Here is a 26,666-nt window from a genome sequence, read left to right on the forward strand (position 1 = left end):
AATCATGCATCAGTTATTTACCAGGAAAAAGGTACATAAAAGCTTCCTTAAATTGTCTCAATTAACCTATGTTTTTAAGTGTACTGATTTTATTGTAATACCAATAAAGTTAATTAAAACAAACATTAAATAAATCTAGCCAATAGCGGGCTAATTTTAGCACGCATCTCTAGTTATATTATATAGTTAGATGATTATATTGATCATCGCCACGTACGAATATTGTTTTCCTTGTATTTATATTTGCTCTAACTTTATCACATAGAATTTATAGAATGTTTATGCTGCTGAATTTTTATTTGTAACTAGCAGCTGCGCCTCTAGCATCTAGGAGCTCTGTATTGCAGTGGTAGGGAAAGCTAAAAAAGTGCTAAAACCATACCTAGACTTAAATTTAAATAGATATACTAAAACCATCCCTTTAAGTGCGGTAAGTCTGACGAGCCCCTTAAAAAAACACAAGTTTTTTATTATCCCCAAAAAAATAAAAATGAATATATTATATCAGTCACAATACAGTCGGACTAATTAAGTTACAAAGTTTCTACGCTTTTCAATTGTCAAGTGGTTTGTCAAGACTGGCTCGAAATATAGGAGTGTAGATTTTAGACTCTATCAAAATATAAGAAGATTAGATTTTGGTCTTTGTCGAAAATTTAAAATTTTTTTAATATACTTCACTGAAGTATAGGATTGAAATTTAAGGCTTATAACTTTTAAATTTCATTTTATGTGAGGATATAAGGTTTACAAGGTCTAAAAGAACTTTTTGTACTAAGATTGTATTCCAATAAATCATTTTCATTGTAGTCTGTTGCCGCAGGCCTTGGCGTAATAATCATAGTAAAGGGATAGGGAAACTGAGGAATATTTTTATTTTCGCTAATTTTATCGTCAATGACATTCAAGCTTTTTATATTTTTGGGAGGGGTAGCGGGGATCTGTTTAGGGAAAGAGGAATGGTTAAAGGGTCAGGTTAGAGTAGGTTGGTATTGAGTTATTAAAGTTCAGGGGTTTGGATGGGTTGGTGGGTCCCGCAGGGGCTTGGAATTTTTAAGCAGGTGTAAGGTTTGTAATAATAGAACCATTTTTGTTTCTGGCACGTCATTATGTATAGCATGTTAAAAATGTATTTCTCACATTCCTGTTATTATGTGTATGTGTGTATGTGTGTGTGTGTGTGCGTATAGATGAATGAAAGGCAAGGCTGGGCTGAGTTGTCCCCAGGGAGCCCAGGAATGATATCCTAACCATATTTTGGTATCCCAGGCTCTCCGCATCCCTAGGGATCAAATTACGGTATTTTCCCGCATTCTGCAGGTTCGGCACCATCCCCCTCCCCTCCTAAAGAATGGAGCTATATTCATAACTATACGAAATTAAACACAAATAATAAAAAAAAAGCTAACCTAACATAAGTTAAAGGGAATACAATTGTGTGTTTCTTATCTTATTGAAACTTAAATTAAAATTTTTGGGATTAGTCCCTTTCGTAACATCGCCCCATAAAAAATGGCTTTTTATAGGTTGTTTTAGGTTAGGTTAGGTTATATTGGGTTAGGTGATTGTCCCACAGGGTTAGGTAATACGCCCCGCAGGGGCTAAAAATAGGAGAAAAGCTAATGTGAAAAATACGAAGAATCGCCCCATAAGGTGCGATGTTACGAATAAGTCAATACCCAATTTTTTAAATTTAATAAAGCATAAACCAAACTTCTAACTTGAAACACTATTGAATACTATTGTGCTGAATTGGATAGGCAAATGGAAGGGTAGGGAATAGATTTGATTATATATATTATATATATTTTATTCAAATACATATATTTTTATCACAGGAGAATTTTTGTCTGATTAGTAGTAAGTGCTTATTTTCATATTTTAATACAAAGTTTGTACACTTATTGGAGTGTAGCTTCTTCAAAATTTAGACGGAGGATAAGTTATTTGTTTCAAAAAAGAAAGCAATAAGTAGAAATACGGCTTATGCATCAATATATACCCTAACCTAGTTAGGGTTACTTCAGGATCCAATTTTGTAAAAATTTTCTAGAGTTTAATGTTTAAATTTATTTTCTATTTGTATTTGACGTAATTTTAAAACTTGCGTGCATTTTCAGTTCAATGGGTGTCTCTCATCCCTAATCTCCCTACTTTTTTTCTAGAAGAGTTGAACACATAATTTTTGGGGGACGATTATTTCTAGTCAACTTTCCTAACCATTTTAAACTATTTAAAAAAAATGGTAAGGTCTTAAAGAAATTCTTCATACAAAGTTCTAAATAGCTTTCTCACCTTTGAAACTCCTCATTTACCTCCACCCCCCCCCCTCCCCCTTCCCTTTAAAAAGCTTTAACGTCCTTGGCTTGGAAAGAGTTTTAACAAGAAGAAATATTAATTTATAGTTCATTGTCCTATCTGTGTATTCCTGTTTTTTGTGTAGACAGCTGAATAAGAAAGACAGATTTTAGATAACAAATTTAATTTATTCAAGATTTTTATTATTCCAATATGTTCTTATGAAATGTCAGCAAAATAAGAAATAATAAAGTTATGCTAGAAATGGATTATAATATATCTAATTTATCTGACAAGAGATATGCTTATTAGTATTCTGATCAAATACAAAATAAACAAATACATTCGTTATAATAATAATAGCTAAAATTGATAGAAAAAAATGATGAAATTATTATAAATAAAACTGACACTTCATAAACTCATAATTATTACATAATTATCAGAAAACTTAACTTAGGGTGCCCTCCATAATAGCAGACAAGTAAAATCTTATTGCATTTGTCAAAAAAATAAAACAACCAAAATCCAAATTATTTGATTAAATCATTTTTTTCTGCTATTACGAACTAACGACTAAAAATTCAGCACTCTTTTTATTCAATACAATAGTTAATAGTACAATACAAAAAGCCTCAATAATTTTATTTTAACATTTGCTTTAGTTTGATTATATTTGAGCAATTCTATTCAAAATTATATAAAAGATTTAACTTTTTAAAAATTAATTTTTATATCTAAATGTTAAGAACTTAAAACATTAAAATTTCAAAAAATTTGATTTTTAATACTTTGGTTAAATCTTTTTTATATTTCTGATTTTGGTTGAAAGCTCCAAGCTTTTTACACACCAACAAATAAACATTTTAACTATTTTTATTTGTGACATTTTTAGTATTTTCTATTAAATAGATTCTTTTTATTCCTTAATTCTATTTACTAAAATTATATCATTTATACTCTCAATAAAATCATTTTCAAGTTGTTTATTATCATTTCTTAAAAATTGATATCATATGTCTACTTGACTACTAGTATTACATTACAAATAAATAAGGAAGCTGAAAATAAATATAAATCTAGAATTATTTAAACATATGATTCAATTTTTTAAACATTTGCTTTAATATTTTAAATGAGAGCTTATGGAAGCAGGGAATATTTATATAAATTAATGCCATTACTTTTTTTGTAGAAAATTCACTTTAGTGGCATAAACATTTTTTGCTAAGTTATTATTATTTTGTGAAGGCTTTTAGTATAATTACTGGCAGCCCTAATTATCTATAGCTTTTAAGCACAAGTCATTACTTTACCACCGAGATTATTTTTTCTTTAAATCAGAAATATTATTTTTTCCTTAAAATTTCGATGATTAGGAAACAACCACTTTTTTTTAGTTGGCTTCAAGAGATCACAGTCTTTATACATAATAGTTAATATAATAATAGTAATAATAATAAGAATTATGCATGCTACAATTCATCAATAATCTGAGAAAAGAACTAATATATTTATATATATAATTATAATATAATATACGAGATAATATATAAAAAAAATTTAAAAACATTACAAGTTGATATAATTATTCACATCTTTTAATGATTTAAGACAAGCAATAATATTTATAAACTTTGAGCCATTATGATTAAGAATTAAATTAATTAAACTTATGTTAAAAAAGCATTATTTAAAGTTTAGTATGTACAATTTTTAAATTAGCCAACTTGAATGGTTGATTTTAATTTGATACATTTTTGGAATTGTAAAACTTTGATTGATATATTGGCACATATAAAATCCCGTATCGAATGAGCATAATTATTTGGCACACTTGCAAAAGAAATTCACATTTTTTATGTAGCAAAAGAACCTAGTACATTGAAAGAAAACTAGGCCTGTAGGGTCCTAGAATTTGACATATAAAAATAAATAAGAAGAGTGTCCCTTTATAATAGAATGCTGATCCCAGTGATGCCTGTTTAACAGTTCAATACACAAATGAATTTCTCAGTTTTAAGAGTGAAAATTTTGTAAATCTTTCACATAATTAAAATGACTGCCAAAAAATAAAGGTTTTAGTGGATTCAGTTAAAAATCTATTAAATCCCAATATCATATTACGTCTCCCATAAACAGTAATCCATTCATATATTCAACTGTATAGTATGTACAAAGTTTTAAATTTCAAAGCTAAATTGTTGAGCGTAATGAAATAAATGATTGTGCCTCATTTAACATTTTTAAAATTTTGAATCAATTTAAATATATAAATTACAATTTTCTTCTAAAATTCTTAACATTCATTTAATTGTAATAAATATAAGTTTAACTTTAAATATATCTTATGATTGCAAATTAAAATTTTAACTATCATTTACATTATATTTTCTAAAAGTATATTTTTAAGGGGCATTTTTCTGGCTTCAAAGTTGCCATATTTTTACTATTATTCAATTTTGCTATAACTTTAAGTTTAGGTATATTTTATTTTTCATTTATTTAACAACCATTAATTTTTTACTTTTTAAATTTGCTTTAATGTTTACAGTTTAAGAATGAAAATTTTATTTCTATTTTTATAATCTATTCTACTTGAGGGGAAAGGCCTGAGCCGAGGGGGGTTTACTCTGTATCTTGTCAAAATATAAACTTAGCATTTTTCAAAACAGATAGTAAAGAAGATTAAGGACAAGTTTAAATATTCTAGAGATAAGAGATATAACTTTTTATACACTTTATTATGTTCTTGTCCATAATATTCTTAACCAAAGCTGTAAATATAATTATTATCCAACCTTTATGCACCATAAAGTTTTTTTATTTATATAATATCAGTCCAAAAACAACACGAAGATTTATAAAAAATTCAACATTTTGATTTTTTCCTTTGAAAAATCTTCGAATTTTTTGAACAACCAGATTTTTTTTCTCTGTCTTTTATTATTTTTATTTATAACACTTGTTGTCAGAGACAAAATATTGAGAAAGCTATTTGTTCTTTTATTATTATGATTAAATAATAATGCAGTCTATGTAACAATAACATGAGGCGCAGCTGCGAGCACGGCCACTGTCGCAACAATGGTAAACAATGTGAAGACAATGAGACAGAGCCTGTCGAGGACCATGGCGGCGAACTTCCAGTCGTTCTCTATGGCCGCACTCTCCTCGTCGTCCCTGATCTTGTCCGTGATGATCTTTATCTCTTTCAAGATTAGACTCAACTCTCTGAAATAATACAAAATTAAGGTCTTTGAACATTTTTAGAAAAAAAGTGTAGTCCTATACAACCCTTCTCTGTAGAACATAGCTTTGCATGGAAATGAATTTGGATACATTTTGGCTGAGGATTAGGTCTATGTAGTTGTGAATTTATACCTGATTTATAAAAATACTAGCGGCTACGCCCCCTAGAAGCCTCTAGGGGCAATTAATGTGGGAGATACCCTCCCCCAAACTAGTTAAAAACCTTCCATGGACCTATAAGAAGCTTCATTGTAAAGGAGAACCATATTGGTTCCGCGGTTAGCGAGATCCTTCGCTACAGACAAAAAAGCTCACTACTTTATATAAAAGGATAGCTTAAAACCATCGCAAGACCAGTCTCGATATTGCCTTAATAGTAGAGCCCGATTGGTTCAGCGGTTACAGAGATCTTAAGCTATTGACAGACAGATGAATGTGTTGATGTTTACCTGTGAGCACCAGGAGGAAAGGAAGAGCTGACATCTTCTGCTGGCGGAGGCAAACTTCCAGAGACCCTACGCATTAACAACAGATTGTTCCATACTAACTAGAAACCCTCGGGACGCCAAAGCTTAGTTTAGGTTAGGATAAGAGGGAAGTGCAAACGTTAGACATATTGTTTTAGATTAACTTGAAACCCTTGGGACACCAAAGCTTAAGTTAGGTTACGAAAAGTAGAAAATATAGCTAACCAATGCATGAGCAGATTTATCTACACTAACTAGAACCTTCGGGGCATCAAAGCTTAGGTAAGGTTAGGACAATAGAGAAGTTAGTTTAGGTCAGTGTGAGGTGTAAAATACCCAAAACAAAACCCTAGGAACGCCCACTCTAAGTTATATTTTAACAAGAAGGACCATTTAAAATTTAAACAACCAATAATGTGTAGAACTAAAGCCTCCCTACTAAACAAGTTTTCTAATATTTTCTGCAATTCTAGGTAGTGTCTAGTGTTTATTTACGTTTTGTTTTCCTTAAAACCTAAATCTACCTAACTTTACTGATAGATAGGTAGTTCTATTTTATAGCCATCTAATAATGTCTGTTTATTAATTTGGTTGTAATACTCTTGAGAGAAATGTTGATACCCATAAAAACTGAGAAAATTGGGTAAATGATGATTGATTTATTATGGCTGCACCAATAAAGATAGCCACAAACATATTATTTTTCTGGTGCTAAAACGATTATGTTCAACTATTGCATAGGCTTATAATAATAGTAAAAAATAGTTCAAAGCAGTTTTTTCAACTAGCAGCTTCGACTGGTTCAATTCACATTTATTTCACTTACGTAATAGAATTGAATATTTTTTTTATGTATTGGTATTCGTTTTTTCGGAATATTACATAAATGTCTTATCTTTTTTTATACATTGAGTTAACCATTATGATTCTTTTGTAGAAATTTATTAATTATTTAAGTTAGAATAGAGAAAAGATATGAATTGTTGTCTTAATTGCTCTCTTTTGTGTAAAAATAGAAACTTCAAAGAAAGATGTTCTGCCTTATTTTTCGAATTAAGTCTAAAGTATAAAGTAAGACCTATCACAAAGGCTGTGTAAGGAAAAACGGTTAGACGCATAGCCTGCATTCAAAAGTTTTTGTAACTATAAGAATGTGCCTTAAAAAATAGTTTAAAAATGCAACGGCTCAGCTCAAATATATGCGCGTAAAAACCTATATTACTTCTGACACCAATAGCAATACAAGAACATTTTCATTCGTATTTTGTACTTGATCCTTGGTTCTTTTGTTGATATTAAACTATTAGCAAGTCTTCAGCTGGAGTTTATGTAATATAATAAGAAAACTTTATTTATTTATATATTTACAGGTACAGAAACTATATTCAGGAAAAAAGAAAAACTTTGGGAAATGGAAAACAGAATGAATATGTTCAAAAAAGCATAGCAGGTTGCCAAAAGAAATATAAGACCAAAAAGCATAGAAAACCCGCTAAATTGCTATTATATATCACTTCAAGGAATAATTTTTCATAATTATCCGAATATCCAATTATTGAGTAATTTCGCTACAAAAAAGAGATAGCAAACGAAACGAGAGCAAGGTTGAAAAATGATAGGAGGAGAAAATAGATAGAATTCTAGGGAGTATTGCTCCTCCCTCTCTCTCTCTTCTCTCTCTCTAACTGTCTTTCTATCTTGTGCAATTGTTGGACGTTGCAAACTGATATTATGAAAGGATTTCTTATGTAACATCGTAATTCCAACTTATTCTGGCTCTCATATTACTCTCTCTCTCTTTCTCTCACTCTCTGTTTTTCTCTCTTTATATCTCCCTCACTTTTTATCTCTCTCTCTCTCCCTCCCTCTCTTTATTTATATCTGTAAATGTATAAATCCTGTACTCGCATACAAGTTTGCATTTAAAATATTCCATTTTACATTTATTTTTATTATAAAAAGAGAATTGTTTTATCCTATTCTTATATTATATGTATTCTTTTGCTACAACCATAAATCAAGCTCTATTTTATATGTGCTTTTTTTAGTTTCTCTAGTATTTTCTAAGTGTTGAGCACTGAATCCCCAATTTCAATCTCTTAACTTTTAGATAAATTTAAAATCATTGCCTAGGCCTATTTCTATAGGTATCACTAACTCTGCGGGGGCCTATAACTACGGAGCCCTAACCCTGCAGGGGCCTATACCTACGGAGCCCTAACCCTGAGGGGTCAACCAGCACCCAATATAATTCTCCATTGATTTAAAAATGATGACATGAACTTAAAAGTTTTTTTTTCTTTGAAAGTTACAAGGTGCCATACCAAAGAATTCCTAATTGAAAAAGTTGTACCTGATAAACCCGCCATTGTTCTGTTGCGGATGTGCGTGACTGGGATGATGGGGGTGAACATGGCTATGGGGCAGTGTGCTACTAGGTCTACAAGTTATCAAACTGTGCTTTCCTGGCTTCCAGGGGAAATTAATACTCATGGACGATCAAAAGATATTAAAATAGGTTTTTTGCTATCAAACTTTGAAATAATAAATTTTAAAAATGGATGTAATATAAATTTATCATTTTTTAGTAATAATGATCATGCTGGAATAGATGTTCCAAATGTTCTGGCAACATCAGTTTTACATGAAAACCTTGAAATTTTCCTCTCCGAAGAAGATAAGACACTCTAACCTTCCGTCTTTAAAGGTTTAATTAATATTCTTTTTACCATAACTTGAAATCATAATGTTTATGATACGATAACATCGGGAATTAAGGGAGAAAAAGATAGGACCATGTAATAGTTATTTATCGCATTGTATAATAGACAGCTTTTCGCGTACATTAAAATTTAAAAACATTAGATTAAAACCAGTTTTATTAGCCCCGAGGGAACAGCTTTCCGAGGATAAATAAAATTAAAAGTTATTAGATTAAAAATAGTTTTGTTAGCACCGATGGGAGGGCCGGACAAACAAAACAGGTATTGATATTATGATTTTTAAATATTCGTGGAAAATTATCTGTAATACGATGCTATACATGATTTTTCATTCTTCAGTATTTAGAATTACAATAAGAATTATTGAAAGCACAACTTGACCTAAAATCATCGTCCATATCAAGGACGTTGGCTAGTAAAGATTTGCTAGATTTCTCCTTCAGATCTAGCTCCTGCAAAACACACACACAATCACAGTTTAAACATTTTACTTATTTTGTTCTGTATTTTTTACTAGTGGGTATTCGAAGGGGAAATATGGAAGAGGGGGGTGGGGGCGGATGCCTTAAATCATACCACTACTTGAGTCGAAAAATGCATTAGCTTAAAACTAACCCTGTATCTATAAAAAGATTACCTAAAGGAGAACTCAATCGGTTCAGTAGTTCTCGAATTTTTAAGCTTCAGAAAAAAATAAAACTATACTATATATTTACTAAAAGATGCGCCCCTAGCATCTAGGGGTTTGATAATCGAAATCAACTTTAGTACTTTAGGGGGCAGAACTTTAGCGTAAAACTATCCCAAGACTTGAATTTTTAAGAAACAAATCGACAAAAACCACCCCGGGACCTATGTTAAGCTTCCATAACATGGAGAACTCTTCAATCTTTCAGCCAAAAAATTATACTTATTCCTTTTAAAATTAAAACCTGCTTTGATATTAAATACTTTAAATAATATATATCAATTCCAAATTTTAAGAATATGTTTTGTGCGTGCAATATCTCTCGCTGAATATTTGAATATTTACTTGTAATTCAGAGTGTGATATAAAACGAATAATAAATCTACAATTTTCTGCATTATTTATAAATATACAACCCCTGTTAAACGTTAAACAAATGGATTGACATACATTGTATACCCTATTATATAAAGTAGTCGACATTTTTTTGTCTGTAGCTTAAGATAGCAATAACAACTGAAGTGGTTGATTTCTCCATTTTAGGGAACCTTTACATAGGTCCTGGGATGGTTTAAGGCTATTTCATTTATTAATTCAATTATTGGTATGGTTTTAGGCTATTTTTCTAGCTTTTCCTTCTACTTCGAATACGAAGCGCCTAGATGCTAGGGGAGCAGATATTAGTATTTGAAAAGGTGACGAGACTTAAACAATTAAAAATTATACAAAAATCGACAAGTTTTTTCTTATGCAGATTTAATGTTAGCACAAAGATTAACAGGAATAGAGGCATTTGCAAGCATAAAGAAACCTTAGAAACACAGAGACAGTATATATATTTAATTCATTATTTAAATTCTAAATAAATTCTTAATAAATATTTCTTTTGTTTTAACAAATATCTAAAATTACGAAATATAAATTTAATTAAAATTTGAAGATTTGATTTGAGGAATTAGTGTTGTTATTTGAAACATTTAGTTTAATTTAATTCTAATGATTTAAAATTTGAAAATTATCAAATGATTTTATTTTAGTCATCATTAAATTTTAGCTTACTGATATTTGTAATTTAAAACCTAAAACATAATTAATTTTACAAGTTTTTTTACAGATGAAAACGAGAAAAAAATCCGCAAACTTATTTAATAAACATCGAAAGCTTTGTCGAAGTCAAACTGCTTTTAATTAAGATTTTTTAAATAAAAAAATTACAATTTTATTAAGTAGTACGTTTTTTTATGTCTGTAGCTTAAGATCTCGATAACCGCAGAATCGACGAGTTTGTGCTTCTCATGAAATATATCCTGTGGTGGTTTTTGTCTATTTTTATGTGTGTAAGGTATATCACACTTCCGAATAAATAGCACCTACCCAAATTTTTATAATTATTAACATTATTTTCTAAAAATGGAAGATCCCCCCCTTTGACCTCAAGTGGAGAAGCCATTAGTAATAAACAAATTTTGAAAACAATTCAAAATTAATGTTAATGGCAAGGATATGTTATGATTGTGGTTGTGAGTCCTGCCTTCATTTTATTTTGCATCATGATGGTCTTCCTGGTGATCTTCTCACCAGGCCGAGACATCCGTAGGAACCACGGGATCCACTGCAGAAACAGAACTCGAACCTGAGCATCAATTTGATAAGTAACTTTGTACTTTAGTTTTGTTTGATATTACCAGCATGCTAGGTTAGGCTTAGTTTTGGTTTAAGCGATTTCCGCAGGGTTAGGGCGTTCAGTAGAGACTAGAAACAATATGTTATCAAAGAAAAAGTATAAATTAATTCGCAGCTAACCTTTCCTTAAAAGCGTATTTAAAAATGAATGACAGACAGTATTTATGTATTTAGCTTTATTGGCAATGTTTTTAGCTATTTTTGTAATATTTTTCTTATAACTGCTGACCGCATTAGTTTAATCCTTCTTTGACAGAGGGCCAGATATCTAATAAATCATTTTACAACTTTTGCCAGGTTTTTACTATCATTGATAAATGAATTATAGTTGCTATCTTTTGGCTCAATTATAGGAAGTTTAATTTTTGTTGATTTTTTAACTACAAAATTAAAATGTTAAGCTTTTTTCGAAGCAAATCTATTGCATAGAGTCTTTCTGTTGGTCTGTAATGTTCTCGGAACATCAAACTTTAACTTTATCTTTACTAATATAGTTTTTTATTAAAGCTTTCAGTTCGTGTTTTAAAAAATTTACTTTTTTGGTATACCTACCCCATAAGTCTTAGTCTTACTATTGGTTTTATGTAGAAGAGGGAATTTTAGGTTAAGAACCAAAAGCTCAAGAGATCAGAAAAAAATCCTTAAGGTTGTAGGTCATCACTCTATAAGAGGACAAAAATAATGACCTTTGAGCTCTACTAATATTGATCATAAATATTCTTGTTTGTATTGAAAAAGTTTTAGCATTTGGAAAAAATAAGTTCTAAAAAAACATTAAAATGTATAGGATAGAAAGAGAGCACGATTTAAAATTGCAAAGATATTAAACTTTATCACGTGCCATTAATTTTCTACCAGCTTAATAAATAGCTTGCAAAAAGTCATTTAAATTTTACTAATGGAAAAAGTTTGCTTTGTTTCCTAAAATTATTCTCCTCTGTTTTAATACTAGGCATAAAAGATAGATATATAAATTTTCAAACAAAAAACGCATTTTTGTTTTAATTGTTAACTTCAATTAGAAGGTATGTTTAGAAACTTTTCAGTTTAACTAACGATATCTCCCCTAAATGGATTTATTAATAAACAAAAAAAATCGGGGGGGGGGGGATTTTTTCGGGAGATTTTCCTAGGGGTGTGTGCAAACCCTTATCCCCCCCCCCCTCAAGTCTAAAAGCTTAAGATGATAACCGATACTATGTTATAGCAAAAAATCGCATTATCGCAAATTTAATGTGATTTAAATTCATATCCTAAAGAGTATGTCTAAACGTAATTTTTTGGTATATCAGCAGTAAAACTACTTTTATGTCCAATTTACCTTTCTTTCAACCCCTGGCACATACTGAATGTTTTATAAACTTTGCTCTTCCACAATACATACAAATACAGAAACTCAATTTATTTCCTAAACTTAGTTCAGAGTAATTCAAGTTTTTAACCTTAATTTCTTCTACAAATGTGGATACATGTTACATGAAACAAATTCATGAAAAAATGTATAAAGAGGAACACCTGCCATATTATGACAAATCATACGTAGATTAAATATAATTTTCGGTAAAACTAAAATACTATAAACTAACTTTTTAAACAAAATTTCATTATGATATTTCGAAAAACTTTATGAAATATTATACAAAATGATTTTTTGCAAAGGTCCAGCAACCGCAACTTTTGTACATCTATAAGTACTGGCAGCTGAATGCTTGAAAAGACAACGGCTTATCTGTGGATTAATTTTCAATTAAACCGCTGAATCCAAAGAATTATAGCAGCCGCTGAATGGATGCTGTTTTGCGGACGTACGAACGGCTTTTTTAGCGGCTGCGGCTGCCAAATTGTAAAATTGATACCTACCCAGTCTGGCATCTCGTGAGTGTCAGCAAGTCTGTGGTGATAATTGAGAATCATAATAGTTGTGACTACGCTGCTAGCAACCATGAACATAATACAGTTGAAATACGTTCCTAAATCACATACACAGTATTATAACCTGTTCAGTAAAGGTTTCGGTATTAATAAAAAATTAGAATAAAACTTGAATAAAAACTTAGGCTGTTCCACAAAGAAAATTGTCTTTCTTTTCTTTAGATTATGGACAAATAAAGCAAGGTTTATTACATAATATTGAAAGCTATGTGTCAAGACCAATTTTCTGTTGTGATTTGGCCAAATTAAATATAATGTGCTTGAAAGATTAGAAAGAGTAACGTTTACAATAACAAAAAGAGAATAAAAGTAAACTTTAGTAAAATAATAGTCTTTGTATAAATTGCTTTGCTAAAAGTTGAAAATAAATTTCATGCATTCTAGATACGTTTATTTTCCTTCTTATAAAATCCTTTGCAGGATAAGCTTTTTAAATTGGTTTAGAAGGGTTATTATCTATATTTAGTATCAAGTTTAACATTATTTAGATGGTTCCATTATACCAACACAGAGCATAGCAATATTTTCCAACAGGTTTTGTTTAATTGTTTAAATTTTTTTGTTTAGTTTAGGTTTTGCTCCAGGCTTTATGATGGTATGATGGTAACTAGAAATAATTATATTAATAGTTTAGCAGACTACAACCATTTGAACCAGTTAGCAGAGGGGCTGAACATTTACACTATTATGCTTTAAATTTAGTTTACCAGGAATATTTAGGTGGGTTTAGATGATTTTTGGTTCGCTTATGCTCTGTTATCATTGAATTGTTTAAAGTTGATTTTGGTTGGTTTAATTTGATCAGTTTATGGTTCTCACAACCTGAAGATTTTCATTTTTTATATTTTTTTTAAATATGTGCTAAGTAAATAGTATCATTTTTGAATATTACAGCGTGCATTAAATATTACTATGTAGTGACAGTACGCGTGTGCAGAAAAAAATATAATTATTGATGAGTCGGCATTACCCAGGTCTACAGAAAATAATAATATATATTTGGCATGCTCTGGATATGTATGTATATATTTCAATATATATCTATCATACAAAATTATTACACCCCTGGCCTACCCTCAGGCCTCCACTTTTTTTCTTTAGATTTAGGTTTAATAACAGTTTAGTTAAATTTCATTTAGGTGATATATTTTTTCATTTTTATTTGGTGTTGGTAATTTTGAAATAATTTAAATAAAGTCTAAAGCAATGAAAAAATAAATCTAATAAAGCAAAAAATGATATATTGACTGAACTATCCCTCGCTTGCTGAATCAAATAGTCATAGGAGGTTTATAGTTTTAAGAGAGGTTATGGCAAGCAGATTAGAATTGGTTTAGCTGTCATCCGGTTTTTTTTTGTTTAGAGTTGGCCTAAAGCTAATTTATTTAGAGTTAGGTTGACTGTTATAGCAATATTTATCAAGACGTTTAGGCTTTATTTAGATTAAAATTATTTAGATTTATGTATAATATAAGAATTATCTATTTGAGCGCATTCTATCTACAAGTTTGTGCCTGATTCAAAAATTTTAAAACGATAAAATTGCAGTTTTACTTTATTTTGCTTTTCTCATTTATTTTCTAATATTGGTTTACCAACAACTAAAGTTTTCTAACCTCTACTCTTAATCTTATTTGATTTCAATGATTCCTCAAGTGCCCAAAAGTGCTATAGAATTAAATAATGTTACAAGGCAAAATAAAATTAAACAAATAATATTAAGCGTCTACACATTGTTATATACAAAAAAAATGAAGTTAAAATAAAAATCTAAATAATAGATGGAGAAATTAAATTAGCCATGAATATAAACAAAACTTAAAGATTTTTTCTATGACTAAAAATAGGCTACTTTGTTTTTTTCTTAATATTTTTAGGGCATTTAGTTCTTTTTTTGTAATAAAATCCAATGATAATGAAATGGCATAGCTTTTTAAATTTATAATTGACAGGCAAAGATATCTATAGTGCTGTTTCACCAAATATCATGCAGGTTTTTATTCAATTAATGGCCAAGATCACTTATTTTGCAATTGGAGAACCCATAATCTCACACCACTAGAAAATAAGCTCTAAAACATTTGTGTCTTTTTAAAATTATTTAAGACCTGGTTAGGTAATGTTAGATCCTGTCAGCTTGTGTCTGTCAGAATTAAGGCCCTGCAAGATTAAAACCATCTTCACTGACTTAAAGGGAGAATGGGGGGAGTTATTTGTCCATCAATTGTCAAATAAGTGATCCTACCAAATAACCTTTCCATCTAATAAACCATTCTTCTTGATTTACCACACTTGTACAAGCATGGCTATCAAAATATTGATTTAAATTTGGTCAGATTATTCTGAAAATTTTTAATCTTGCTTCTTCCTAAATATGTTTACATTCATTTTAAATAGTTAACTACAGTGAAAAGAAATTTTGTAGAAATCTAAGTTTTATTTTTTAGCAGCACAGCTACTTTATATTTATGAATCATTGGGCGATTCTATGCAATATTGCATTCCTTGTGAAACCAGTTGATAAACTAAAACAATATTTATAAACAACTATTAAGATTTTGTTGGTAAACCAACAGGAGGCTTTTTAAGTCAAGAAATTTTGGTTTAATAAAATGTCTTGTGCTCAAAGGGAACCTTTAATTTTGATTCAATTTATTTCATTTAATTTCATAATTTATTGTTTGCATAAAAATGTTTAGTAAATATTTACATGGCACTCTTTATTCAATATATTAATCAAAATATTAATCCTGTTAAAACATACTCATATTTACACCAAAATTACAGTAAAAATTTACAATAAATTAGGGAAGTTTTTCTATCTTAATTAGACTCAGAACATAAAGATATTTGCTTCATAAACATAGACTTATTTTTTGTAGTTTATTAACACTAAAAGATTACAATCTTTTTAGAGTGCATGGTTCTTGTTTACAAATGTTTTGAAATACATTTAGTTTTTAAGTTATTTTTTAAAAATTTAGTTTTTTTTTTAAATTAAAAGAGGTCAATCCTGTGAAGCACAAGACAAGAAGTGAAAACTAGCTTCAATGTTTTTAACTGCATTGTATCGTCATTAAAATTCTGCTCACGCAAAACTTTTTAAGCATTCTAATTTTTCTGGCCAGGAATGAAACTCTGAAGCCTGGGGCTGGGCTGTGCAGGGTTGCAGCCAAGGGCGGGTTGGGCCGGTCCTATTAGGGCCCCTACCCAGGACGAGATGGGCCTACTATTGGGCACTGTACCCGGGACGGGACGGTCCTGCTGGAAGCATTCCCTTGGGCAGTCAGAGCCTCCCAGGCCGAGCAGGGACACTAATCCTTTTGGGTATAGAAAACTAACCAAAGTCGGGCTGGGACTCCCAACCAGCAGGCCTAACCAATACCCCCCCCCCCAGGGCTAACCCTGCACAGTCGGAGAAACTTAGTTTACACATACACAGGAATCATTTTATCCTGCTTCATGCAAAGATGGAAATATAATAATTCTTTTTTTCATGCCGAGTACATTTCTGCCAAAAAGTTTATGTATATCAAATTTATTCAAGTAATGTTTAAATCGTTTAGTATATAGGAAAGTAAATATATAATATTATAAAAGGCATTAATAGGTCCAAAACTGAATGCTTATTTTAGAATGCTTAAGACGTTGACTAAATATTATTAATTATTTATGAATTCTGGGTGTATTCTGACCTATGAGCGGAGTGGCATCTGACACTGGTAAAGTGTCTCCCACAATTGTAGCATAGATAGTTATGCTAAGCATGATAGTAACACCTAGGAACAGAAAGGAGTCAATAATAAGTGGAATCACATTAAAGTTAGGTATACCTTACCAATAAGACAGGTTAACCTAAATAGAAGATAGGTTTTTTTTTGTTAGAGAAAGGTAAACATTTATATGATTCCAGTAAATATTATTGCAAATTTATGTTAACCTTTTTTTGTGCGACACTTTAATTGAACAATAATTTAGACTCTTTTTTTTAGAAAAAAAGAGTTTTGAACTTTTATAGATAACTCATTTTAAAATTAAGATTGATGGGGGAAAGTGAAATATTTTTGGAAAATGCAAACTAAGAGGTGCAGTAAACTTACAATCTTTTTCATATAATCTTGTTCAATATACATACAAACATCTTTATCTCCTTTAGTTATTAAATTAAAATATACACCCTCTTTCAGTTTTTAAGATTTAGGTAAAATTAACATTTTCTAAATAAAGTGGTTGAAGAATTCAAACTTTTTTCCTCATCCAAAATTTGATATGAAAATTTTTGATATGAAATAATCCTGACTTTATAGTTTTAACATTTTAGCTAAATCTGCAAAATGCTAGTTTTATTTTTACAATGTAGCCATTCATATTTACATAATATGGCACAGACTGGAGCCTAATATAAATAGAAGTAGTTTTTTTCTACTAAAATCCATAACAATGAAGTATATCAAATTATATGTGTTTATAATAAGTGCAAGGTGTATCCATATGATATATCAATTATTGCCCTTTCATAATTCTGAATCAAAGCGTGGACATTCACCTACTTTATAACCATTAGCCATAAGTTTGTAACATAGCTTGTATTGTTCATAGTATGTTTTATAGTTTATCAATTGGTTTTATAAGGATCAGATTTACTACAGTTTATATTATTCATGGATATTTTATTCAAATGGTATTTAAATTGCTTTTATATTGGTTTGAATCAGAAACCAAGTATAGCAGATCACTATTTGGACTTTTTTTCATTTGATCATTTTTTTGTTTAAAATAGCTATGATAAAGAAGGCGTCATAAAAATTCTTTTTCATAAACTTTGTTCAAGTGTTGTTTATAATCATTTACAGGAATCTAATATTAATTTTAATGGCATAAAAAAGTCCTATACTAAATGCTTACTATTTAGTGATTGTGTGAGACTACATAGTGTTTATCATTATTTATTTATTGGATATTCTTTACGGTTCTGACCTATGAGCGGAGCGTTATCTGACACTGGTAAAGTATCTCCCACAATTGTTGCATATATAGTTAAGCTTAGCATGATAGTAACACCTAGGAACAGAAAGGATTATACATACATTAATTTATTAGCAAATATTGAAAAATTTAGGTTTTTAGTTGTTTATTGTTTAGTTAAATAAAATATAACACATGGCTCATGGCTATATTGTAGGGAAGTCTTATTTTTTAACATATTTAGCTAATTATACATAATTGTATAAACCCTATAAAATGAAAATATAATGAAAGAGTTCTCAATAATTTCATATAAAATATGTAAAAACTAATCAAATCCAGTCTATGCCTGTAGATCTACCATCAAGTAAATATTTTAAGTAAAATCACTATACGATGTAATATTAATTAAAAATGCAATTTTGATTAAAGATGTAAAGATACATTCACACAAACACACTGTGAGATAGCATACTATACACACACCTAGTTTTAGTAAACACATTTTCATTTTTTACAGTTGAAGAATTTGTTTTCCAGTATTGTTCTGAATCTGATTCACTACCCCTGGATCAAAACCAGTTTAGAATAATACTGAAAAAATATGTATCATATCCTATTATAGACAATTTTATTGGAAAAAAAGATAAATATTCTGTTTGATATTAATTATTGTTTTACTGGCCCGGGCCTGCTGCAAATTGGGGCCAACAAAGCAGGAATTAATAAAGTAATTTTTCATTTTCTTTTCCACGGAAAACTGTATTTAATATGATATGATATATATACATGAATAATCTCATTCCAAGGATGTGGTTTATTAAATTTCTGTTAGGAACTATTCAGTTGAAATATTTTCAAAATTGATATGAATGATAATTAAAGTTTTCAAATTGTAAGAATATATTTTTATAAGCATTAAATGTAATGGAAACCATTCATACAAATTTAAAATTTCAACTTTAATTCCTTTCAGAGAGTGTACTTTGATATAGTGCTGCAAGGGTTGCTTATTAATATCTTGCTGCTGACAGCTGACCTATAATTGGAACAGCATCTGACACTCTGGGAAGCATCTCATTAACCATGATGCTAAATACTGTCAGAGACAATAGCACTGTCACTCCTAAATAGCATTTGCCAAAATTCAAATAAAGATAAACTTAACTGCCACTTTTTCTACATTAAGACACATTTATAGATGTTTTTATGGAGTTTTTTTTACAGTTATCTACTTACTTGCATTTTTGTGAATGATCTAAATCTTAGTTGACTTTTGACAAAATGTATTATTTCTTCTAAATTCTTAAAATTTGAAGGCATACTTTCAAAATTTTAGTGACTTGTATGTTCTATGTTTGTTAAGATTGTCCTTTGACAAAGTTTTTAATAATGTACTTTATGAATTTATAACTACAAACAAATAATAATTCATTTATAAATAAGCAATGCACACATAGAGAAGTAAATTTTTAGAACCGTAACAAATCACCATTTGTAACAAAAGATCTTGAAATTTAAAAAACAACATTTTTGGTATTCTGTATGAAAATTACTTAAACGGTGATTTGTTGTATAAAAAGCCCCTTTATATAAATAATCTATGCTAGATTAACCAAATGTATAAAAGCAAAAAACAGATCCTAATCCCAAGACATCAATGATAACAGAACAGCCCTATTGTAAACACACTTAGTCAAATCACACTTCAAGTTGTATTGATCATTGTTCATCTATGCAAACATCTTGACCCTAATTTGTCTATGGATTGTTGGATAATTTGGAAGGAAAAATAAAGCTTTCTAAATATCAATAAATAAATGGTTTAAGTGCATTGGGATGCTTGCATAAAAAGCTTCATCCCCTCTGCGATTATTGGTTTGATTTAGTGACACAAATTCTGAGCACCTTTTCCTTTTGTATGGTATAAATTTTCAAAATTTTGAATGAGTCATAGTCTGCCAAATGTATTTTTGTACTGTGTGTAAATTGTTTACCATGTAGTTTTCATATATTACCTATCAACGGGCTATCAGATGTAATGGGAATGATAGCCGAGACTGTGTTAAGGAAAATTGTCAGGGAAAGAAGGATGGTCACACCTGGAAACAAGAATTACAAAATCTCTGAACAAGCTTTTTCAGATCAATATTATTTATCATGAGTATATGGTAGTAAAAGGGGAGAAAACAGAATTATATGAAAAACAGGGAAAAGGTTCAATCGCTGCCCTAGCCGCCGAGGGGCGGTAGGATGGTGGCAGAATAACCAGTGCTCAGAAAAATGCATCAAGAGATGGATAGGCTAGGTAGGCTGAGTGCCAAGCGGGGAATATGTTGTAATATACCCAACCTAACACAAACCAACCTAACCATCAAGTTATACAATTAATGTTCATTTAATATCATTATTGTTTAAGTAAAAAAAACTAAAATGATAAAATCATCTGCAAACTAAAATCAAATCATGCAAACAAAGTTAAAACTGGATAAAAATCAACCAGACAAAATTAGAACAAAGCAAATAAAGCCAAAGTGTATCACAAACATAAGAAGGTAGAATTTCTTATCAGCAAGAAAGACAAATCGACAGGAAAGAGAGAAAGAAAGATAGACAGAGATTTGTAGAAAAGGGAGAGTAGGTTTTGTATGGAAGAAAAAGTTTGTAATAAATTTCTAACAAGACATCACATATCACACCTGCACCATGTAAAAAAATGCTTTTAACTTGTTGTATACAAGTTCTTATCTTAATGTTCAGTTTCACTTTCAAGATTACAGCTCTAGGCTCAGTGGTAGGGTTGGTGTGTCAGCCTCCTCCCCGACCTTTAAAATGATAGCAGACAATTCAAATCTTGAAAAGTGTTTTATCATTCTTTCTGCAAATTTATAAAAAACAGGCATAACAAACGGCTAAACAAGGGCAGGAAATTCTAGGTAAAAATCACAGACAAAAAAAATACAAAATATTGCCTGTTTATAATAATGACAATGTCTAATCTAATACAGGTTTATACAATTTTGAACATTTTCGGAAAGTTTTTTAAAAAACGCACCTTCCACACCTCAATACTTGATCATAATTATGCAGATTTTTTTACTAAATATTTTGTCTGTTCATTTGAAAATACAGACTCAAGCCAATGAATATTTATTTGTTCATAGTTGAATAATTAATGAGATTTGTATTGTACATACATATACATATATGTTGATGTTTAGAAATAGTCTACTCAATAAAAGAAACAAGGAATAAAAGCAGCAAACTAAATAAAACAAATTAAAGTAAATAGAAAAACTTTTCATGAACAGAATTTTGTTTTGTTTTATTTGTTCTAAATTGAAGCTTTAAATAGAGCTCTATAATTAAATGCATGGTATGTGTTTTAAAGTTTTAAATCACAATGTATATTAAACACAATTAAAATAGGATTATAATTTTCTCAATTATTTCGAGAATTTTCCTTTTAAAATTCCACGCTCCCAGTGCTTAAATGCCAATGGTAATTGAAATTAAGTTTTGTCCGCTGTTTGTTGTAAAAATCTTTTCCCCATTTAAGGCAATGAAAATCTAAAATAAACTTTTTCTTAAAATGCACAAAGAAAACAATTTTCTCTTTTTCACGCTCCAATCTTTGCATGCATTATAAAAATATATGAATATATGTATACTTGTATTCTTAATATAATTGTTTGCACTAAAATTAATATCTTAGCACAATTGTTTTTTACTAGTTTTCCTCTAGAATATATTTATATTAATTGCAATATTACTCCCACTTTGTAGATAAAAATTAAATGAATATTTTCATGCAATTACAAATATGTAGTGTCAAGTTACAAAATTGTCAGGTCTTTTTTCTTAGAAAAAGGTTAAATTCAAGTTGATTGGTTTGGTAGGGATTCTCAAATGTCTAGGATAATTTCTTATTGAAAAATTCTTGATCTTTAAAAATAATGGAAGGATATTTAAGAAAATTCGTTTTTTCATGGAAAATGTTTACAGTTTAATTAGAGTAGGTTTGAACTTGTCAAAGCATTTGATAACATGTACTGTATATTTTGTTGCATGCTAAAGATTATAGTCTTATACCTCTCATTTAAACAGCAAATCTTACATATTTACATTTTCTATGACGAACGTTTTTGGATTTGTAATTTATTATCATTTTTGCAGTGTCATACTTTGACATACTGAGACAGGCAAGAAAAATAACTGTCACAGATTCTCTTCTAAGAAAGTTAATAGATTATCAGTTTTTACTACAAAATTAAATGAAATGAAAACATAAATTTCCCATTTTCAGTGATATTTTTTACATACGTCTTATCATATAAAAGAAATGAAACTAGATAATGATTAACAAAAAAGACAATTTGTTGTATGTAATATAAGTCGTTGCATAAACTATGTTTGTGGTATTTGAAGGTACAGCAGAGCTAACATCTCAATTTGAATGAGTTCAGTATGCACTTGCACAATGAGCCGGGGTTTTAAAAATATTCCATTCTTTTGCCTTACTTTTTTTATTTTTATATTGAACTCGGTTGTATAAACTTATAATGAACCCCGTACCATTACCTAACCTTAATATCAAGTTTTGATTCTTATCCTGAGTCATAAGGATCAAAGGAAAGGACCTCTGTAAGGTTGCAAAAACTGTATTTCTGACTTATTTCTGAGCTAAGCATTATATAATTTTTTCTCTCGATATTATTATTGATCAACAAAAAAGGCAAAAAAGAATATAAAATCCCAACCCTATATAAAAATTGATTGCTTAAAAGAAGGTGCACAAACATGAAAACATGTCTTTCCATTTTTTACAATTAAGTTTGCAAATAAAAAGTAGAATAAATTTTTAAGAAAAATGCTATCAGAATGAAAGATAAAAGTTAGTTTGAAAATAGTTAGAGATGTATGTAAGAAGCATTTTTTGTGTTCATTTTGTTGTTTAAAATTTGTCCTTTTTCAACGAATTTTTCATGCTGCCCTCAAAATTCATATTTGATATTGAAAATAAAGTTATAATTCATTATTTATAGAAATAACATTGCATTTATATTTGTAACTTTTTCATGATCTTAAATTTAGAATGTTTATCAATCCTGACATCTTGTATGTTTTACAAATAGTGAAACAAAAAGCCCAAAAGTCTCTCACGTTGCATTGAAAATATATTATAAAACATGCAAGAAAAACTTAAATTCTTAAATTAAAGAAACAAAAAATATTTAATTTGAAATGAACAAGCGTACTTAAAGGCCTAAATAAATTTACATGCATAATTAGAAGAAAAGCCATCTTATTATAATAAGTATATGATAATTATAATAATTAGCTAGAAATTATAAAGAAAATTAGATGCAAGTATAGATAGATAGTTAAGATTAATGTGTTAGAATAATGTACTTGCATCTGCTTTTGAATAAAGAAAAAACTAAATAATAGTGCGACAGCTGTTTTTGTAAATCTGGGGAAGGCACACTCAAAATTGATCTTACCAGAACAGCAAAATTTGTAAGATTTCATTTTATTTCGAAGACCTAAAATGTTTATTTGACAGAGCAAAAGTAGAACAGTCAAATAAAGTTAGAAAAATTGGTTTTGGGAGGGAAAATTACACTTATCCTTGAACCTATGTTTTTTACCCCCTTTTTTCTGTATGATGAATTATCTCCGTTATTCTGGAGCAAATGGGTTGTAGCCTGACTTTGGATATCTGCACGATGTTACCTAGTAAAGGTATTTGAAGTGAGGTAATGGGCATAGATTCTGACACTGTCTGTTGAAATACAGTCAGTGACAGCAACACAGTTACACCTAAAATCATATCGTGTCCAAAGTAAATCCTTTTTCAGAATATTCATAGAATAAATATTTTCTTTTTTTTAATAGACTTAAGAATATTTTTTTTTGTGTTTTATAATTTTTTTAAAAATTCTTTAATTTTAATAATATATATATATATGTATACATAGTGAACAAATATCTATTTTTCTATTTATATAAAACTATTGATAATACAAGCATGAGGTGCAGGAGGGTGCACATGTGTGCAGAGGAGTGCACATGTGTGCAGGTGTGCACATGTGTGCAGGTCTTGTCAACTATTAAGAAGGAAACAAAATTAATAATTTGAGATACATAAGATGGGGGTTGGGGGGACAGACTCATAAATTGCTCCACTAACTGCAAGGAAAATAAAAAAGGTTAAATAATAATAAATAATGATAAATAATACTGATTATAGCATGCTTCCATCACTGGTGGCCCAAACAATCCAAGATCAAGATTTTCTAGCTCAATAATAATGTTTGTAAAAGTTATAAAATATGAAACTAAAATTTTATAATTACATGGACCTAACACTCGTTTTTCGGTCCAGCATTACAACCGTGTAAAGCTGTTCTAGGAGCCAATCTGAGTTTGGCTATATATTCGGGTTATTTTTAAGCCTGAATGGGTTATTGTTTAGAAATAAATAATTAAAAACTATTAAATGTCTTCTATGGTTCCTATTTATTATAGAAAAAAAAGTTTTGTTTAGTTTTTTACTTCTAAGATATAAATTTATGTGAGGTAATAAAATACCATAATGTAGGCATGAAGATTTTTCAGTTTTTAAACACATTGTTGAATAAAACAATTGAATTAGTATGAAAACTAAAATATCATTTTTCTCTGGTAAAAAATAGACTTGTAAGTCTAAAATAATATGATTTGTTTCTAATAATATATGCACAGAGAGGTTGAGATATTATAGGATGTCATAAATTTTTAATAACAAAATAATTGAATTTATAAATATATAAAATTTCTAATTACTGTTGTACTTACCCAAGGAGAGCTTCTCGCCCGAGTCGGGGGGCAAAGTGAAACCTAATACAGCCATAGAGGCTATCAGAACACAGGGTACTATCAAGTTAAAGAAGTAGTACAGGGTGCGCCGACGAATTTTGATGATAAAGGTGATATCAAGGTAGGGCTCAGGACAACATTCGTAGATCACTTCATTCCTCTTAGCAGGTACTCCTTAACATTAAACAAAATTAGGTTGATTTTTTCACTTTTCTTCTAAGACAGATACTAAAAAAGTTAACATTCATTAAATTTTTTTTGACTTTGAGATAATTTAGCAAGAAAATGTTTTACTTTGTTAGTATCAGTAAGATAATTTATTTTGAAATTTAATATTTTTGATATTTGATTTTGCCTTAATTCTCATTAAAAAAAGAAATATCCAAATATCATTCTTTTTCATGATGGTTACAATTTATAACAAAATATTAAATATTTTCTTTTTAAACAAATTATCTAAATTAGAAAAATTCTCCAATATCTGTTTTAAAAAATCAACAATAGTAACCATCATGTAAAGAAGTGATGTATGTTTAAAGACACAGTTCTGCAACCTTTAGCTTTGAGTACAAGATATCTAAGATATTTGTTTCTTATTAGTTACAGAAAATAATCTAATCAAAAAATCAACATGAACAATGTTTTAAATTTACAATTGCAAAATTTCAGTTATAAATTAATTGAGAAAAGAATTCTAAACCACTTACCTAACCTATATTTGCAATTCTAGGCACATATTATGATAAGAAGTTTAGGCTTAATTTGTTTTACTTTAGAAATCTGTAAAATTTAGTTTTTATATCTCATATTTTAATACTTTATGAGAAAGTCAAGGGTTGCAGAAATGCAGCTTCAGTCAGGGACTGGGAAAGTCTTTAGCAATATCAAAGCATTTGAATAGTGTATTTGAATTTTAAATTAAAAGTGACTTAAACACTTATAAAAAATGTTTAAAAGAATTAATCTTGCAATAACAAACACATCACATAATTCAAATCCTTTGAGTAGCTGAGTATCTCTCCCTTTTAATTGAAATTAAACAAAATATAAAGGGATAGCATTCACAAAATAATTTAGAAGTATATTTTAGATTTTTATTTAATTTACTTTGAAATATGATATTTAAGTGAAATATTCTTAAATCTTATATTATTATCACATATATTACCTTTTTAAGTCACAAAATGTACAGAAAAATCCATTTTACAAATGCTATACCTAACCCCTTTATGGATTAGATAAGATTTTAAAATATCAAAAGTATAGCTTGTAAATATTTGCTTTTAATTCCAAATAATAGCCTTATAATGTTTGGCTAACTCAAAAATTACATAAATTTGTTCCTAAATAGACCAGGATATACTGAGTTAAAAATCCTATAGTTTTGCAAAAAATATTACTAGATACATTTTTGATATTTTAAATATTCCTTTTTATTTACAATGTTTAAAAAAATATATGATTAAAATAAAGAATAGCTAATTTTCAATGTTATCTAATAAGGTTCTATTTAATGAATGAAAATTTAACCTTTTAAACATAAAAAAGCAAGCAACATTCAAGCGCTTAAAGTGAATCATGCAAAACTATTTTAAGGTAAACAAATTTAAGGGTTGACAAAAAACAAATCAAATTTTCAAAGATATAAATTTTTTACCATAAAATATATAAAGATTTTTAAAGATAATAAGTAATGAAATAAAAAGATTCCTGAAGGTGCAAGAAATGAAAATGAGTGAGAATGGTTCAAATTACTTTAAAGAAAAAACAAAATATGCTAAAAAATATAGTCACCAT

General features: G+C 29.1%; 1 protein-coding gene across 28 annotated transcripts in view; it reads right to left on the bottom strand.

Annotated features, from left to right (window-relative positions):
• Positions 1–2,465: 2,465 nt before the first annotated feature.
• Positions 2,466–26,666, bottom strand: part of LOC145312035 (neuronal acetylcholine receptor subunit alpha-7-like) — an 86,533-nt gene continuing 62,332 nt past the window's right edge. For 4 of the 28 annotated variants that reach the window (XM_080151144.1, XM_080151140.1, XM_080151143.1 and 1 more), the window contains exons 9-16: positions 24,849–25,043; positions 20,027–20,110; positions 12,972–13,081; positions 10,960–11,061; positions 9,122–9,192; positions 8,371–8,457; positions 6,000–6,065; positions 2,466–5,532 (exon numbers count right to left, since the gene is read on the bottom strand). In XM_080151144.1, the coding sequence (XP_080007270.1) occupies positions 5,334–5,532; positions 6,000–6,065; positions 8,371–8,457; positions 9,122–9,192; positions 10,960–11,061; positions 12,972–13,081; positions 20,027–20,110; positions 24,849–25,043 (914 nt within the window). In that variant the 3' untranslated portion in view covers positions 2,466–5,333. Of the gene's footprint in view, positions 5,533–5,999; positions 6,066–8,370; positions 8,458–9,121; positions 9,193–10,959; positions 11,062–12,971; positions 13,082–16,738; positions 16,823–18,020; positions 18,105–20,026; positions 20,111–23,744; positions 23,832–24,848; positions 25,044–26,666 lie in introns of all 28 variants that reach the window. The other 24 variants (XM_080151157.1, XM_080151159.1, XM_080151160.1 and 21 more) reach the window with 13 other exon arrangements.

Source organism: Acartia tonsa, chromosome 2 (assembly GCF_053477335.1).
Source record: "Acartia tonsa isolate MP-2025a chromosome 2, ASM5347733v1, whole genome shotgun sequence".
NCBI classification, from domain to species: domain Eukaryota; kingdom Metazoa; phylum Arthropoda; class Copepoda; order Calanoida; family Acartiidae; genus Acartia; species Acartia tonsa.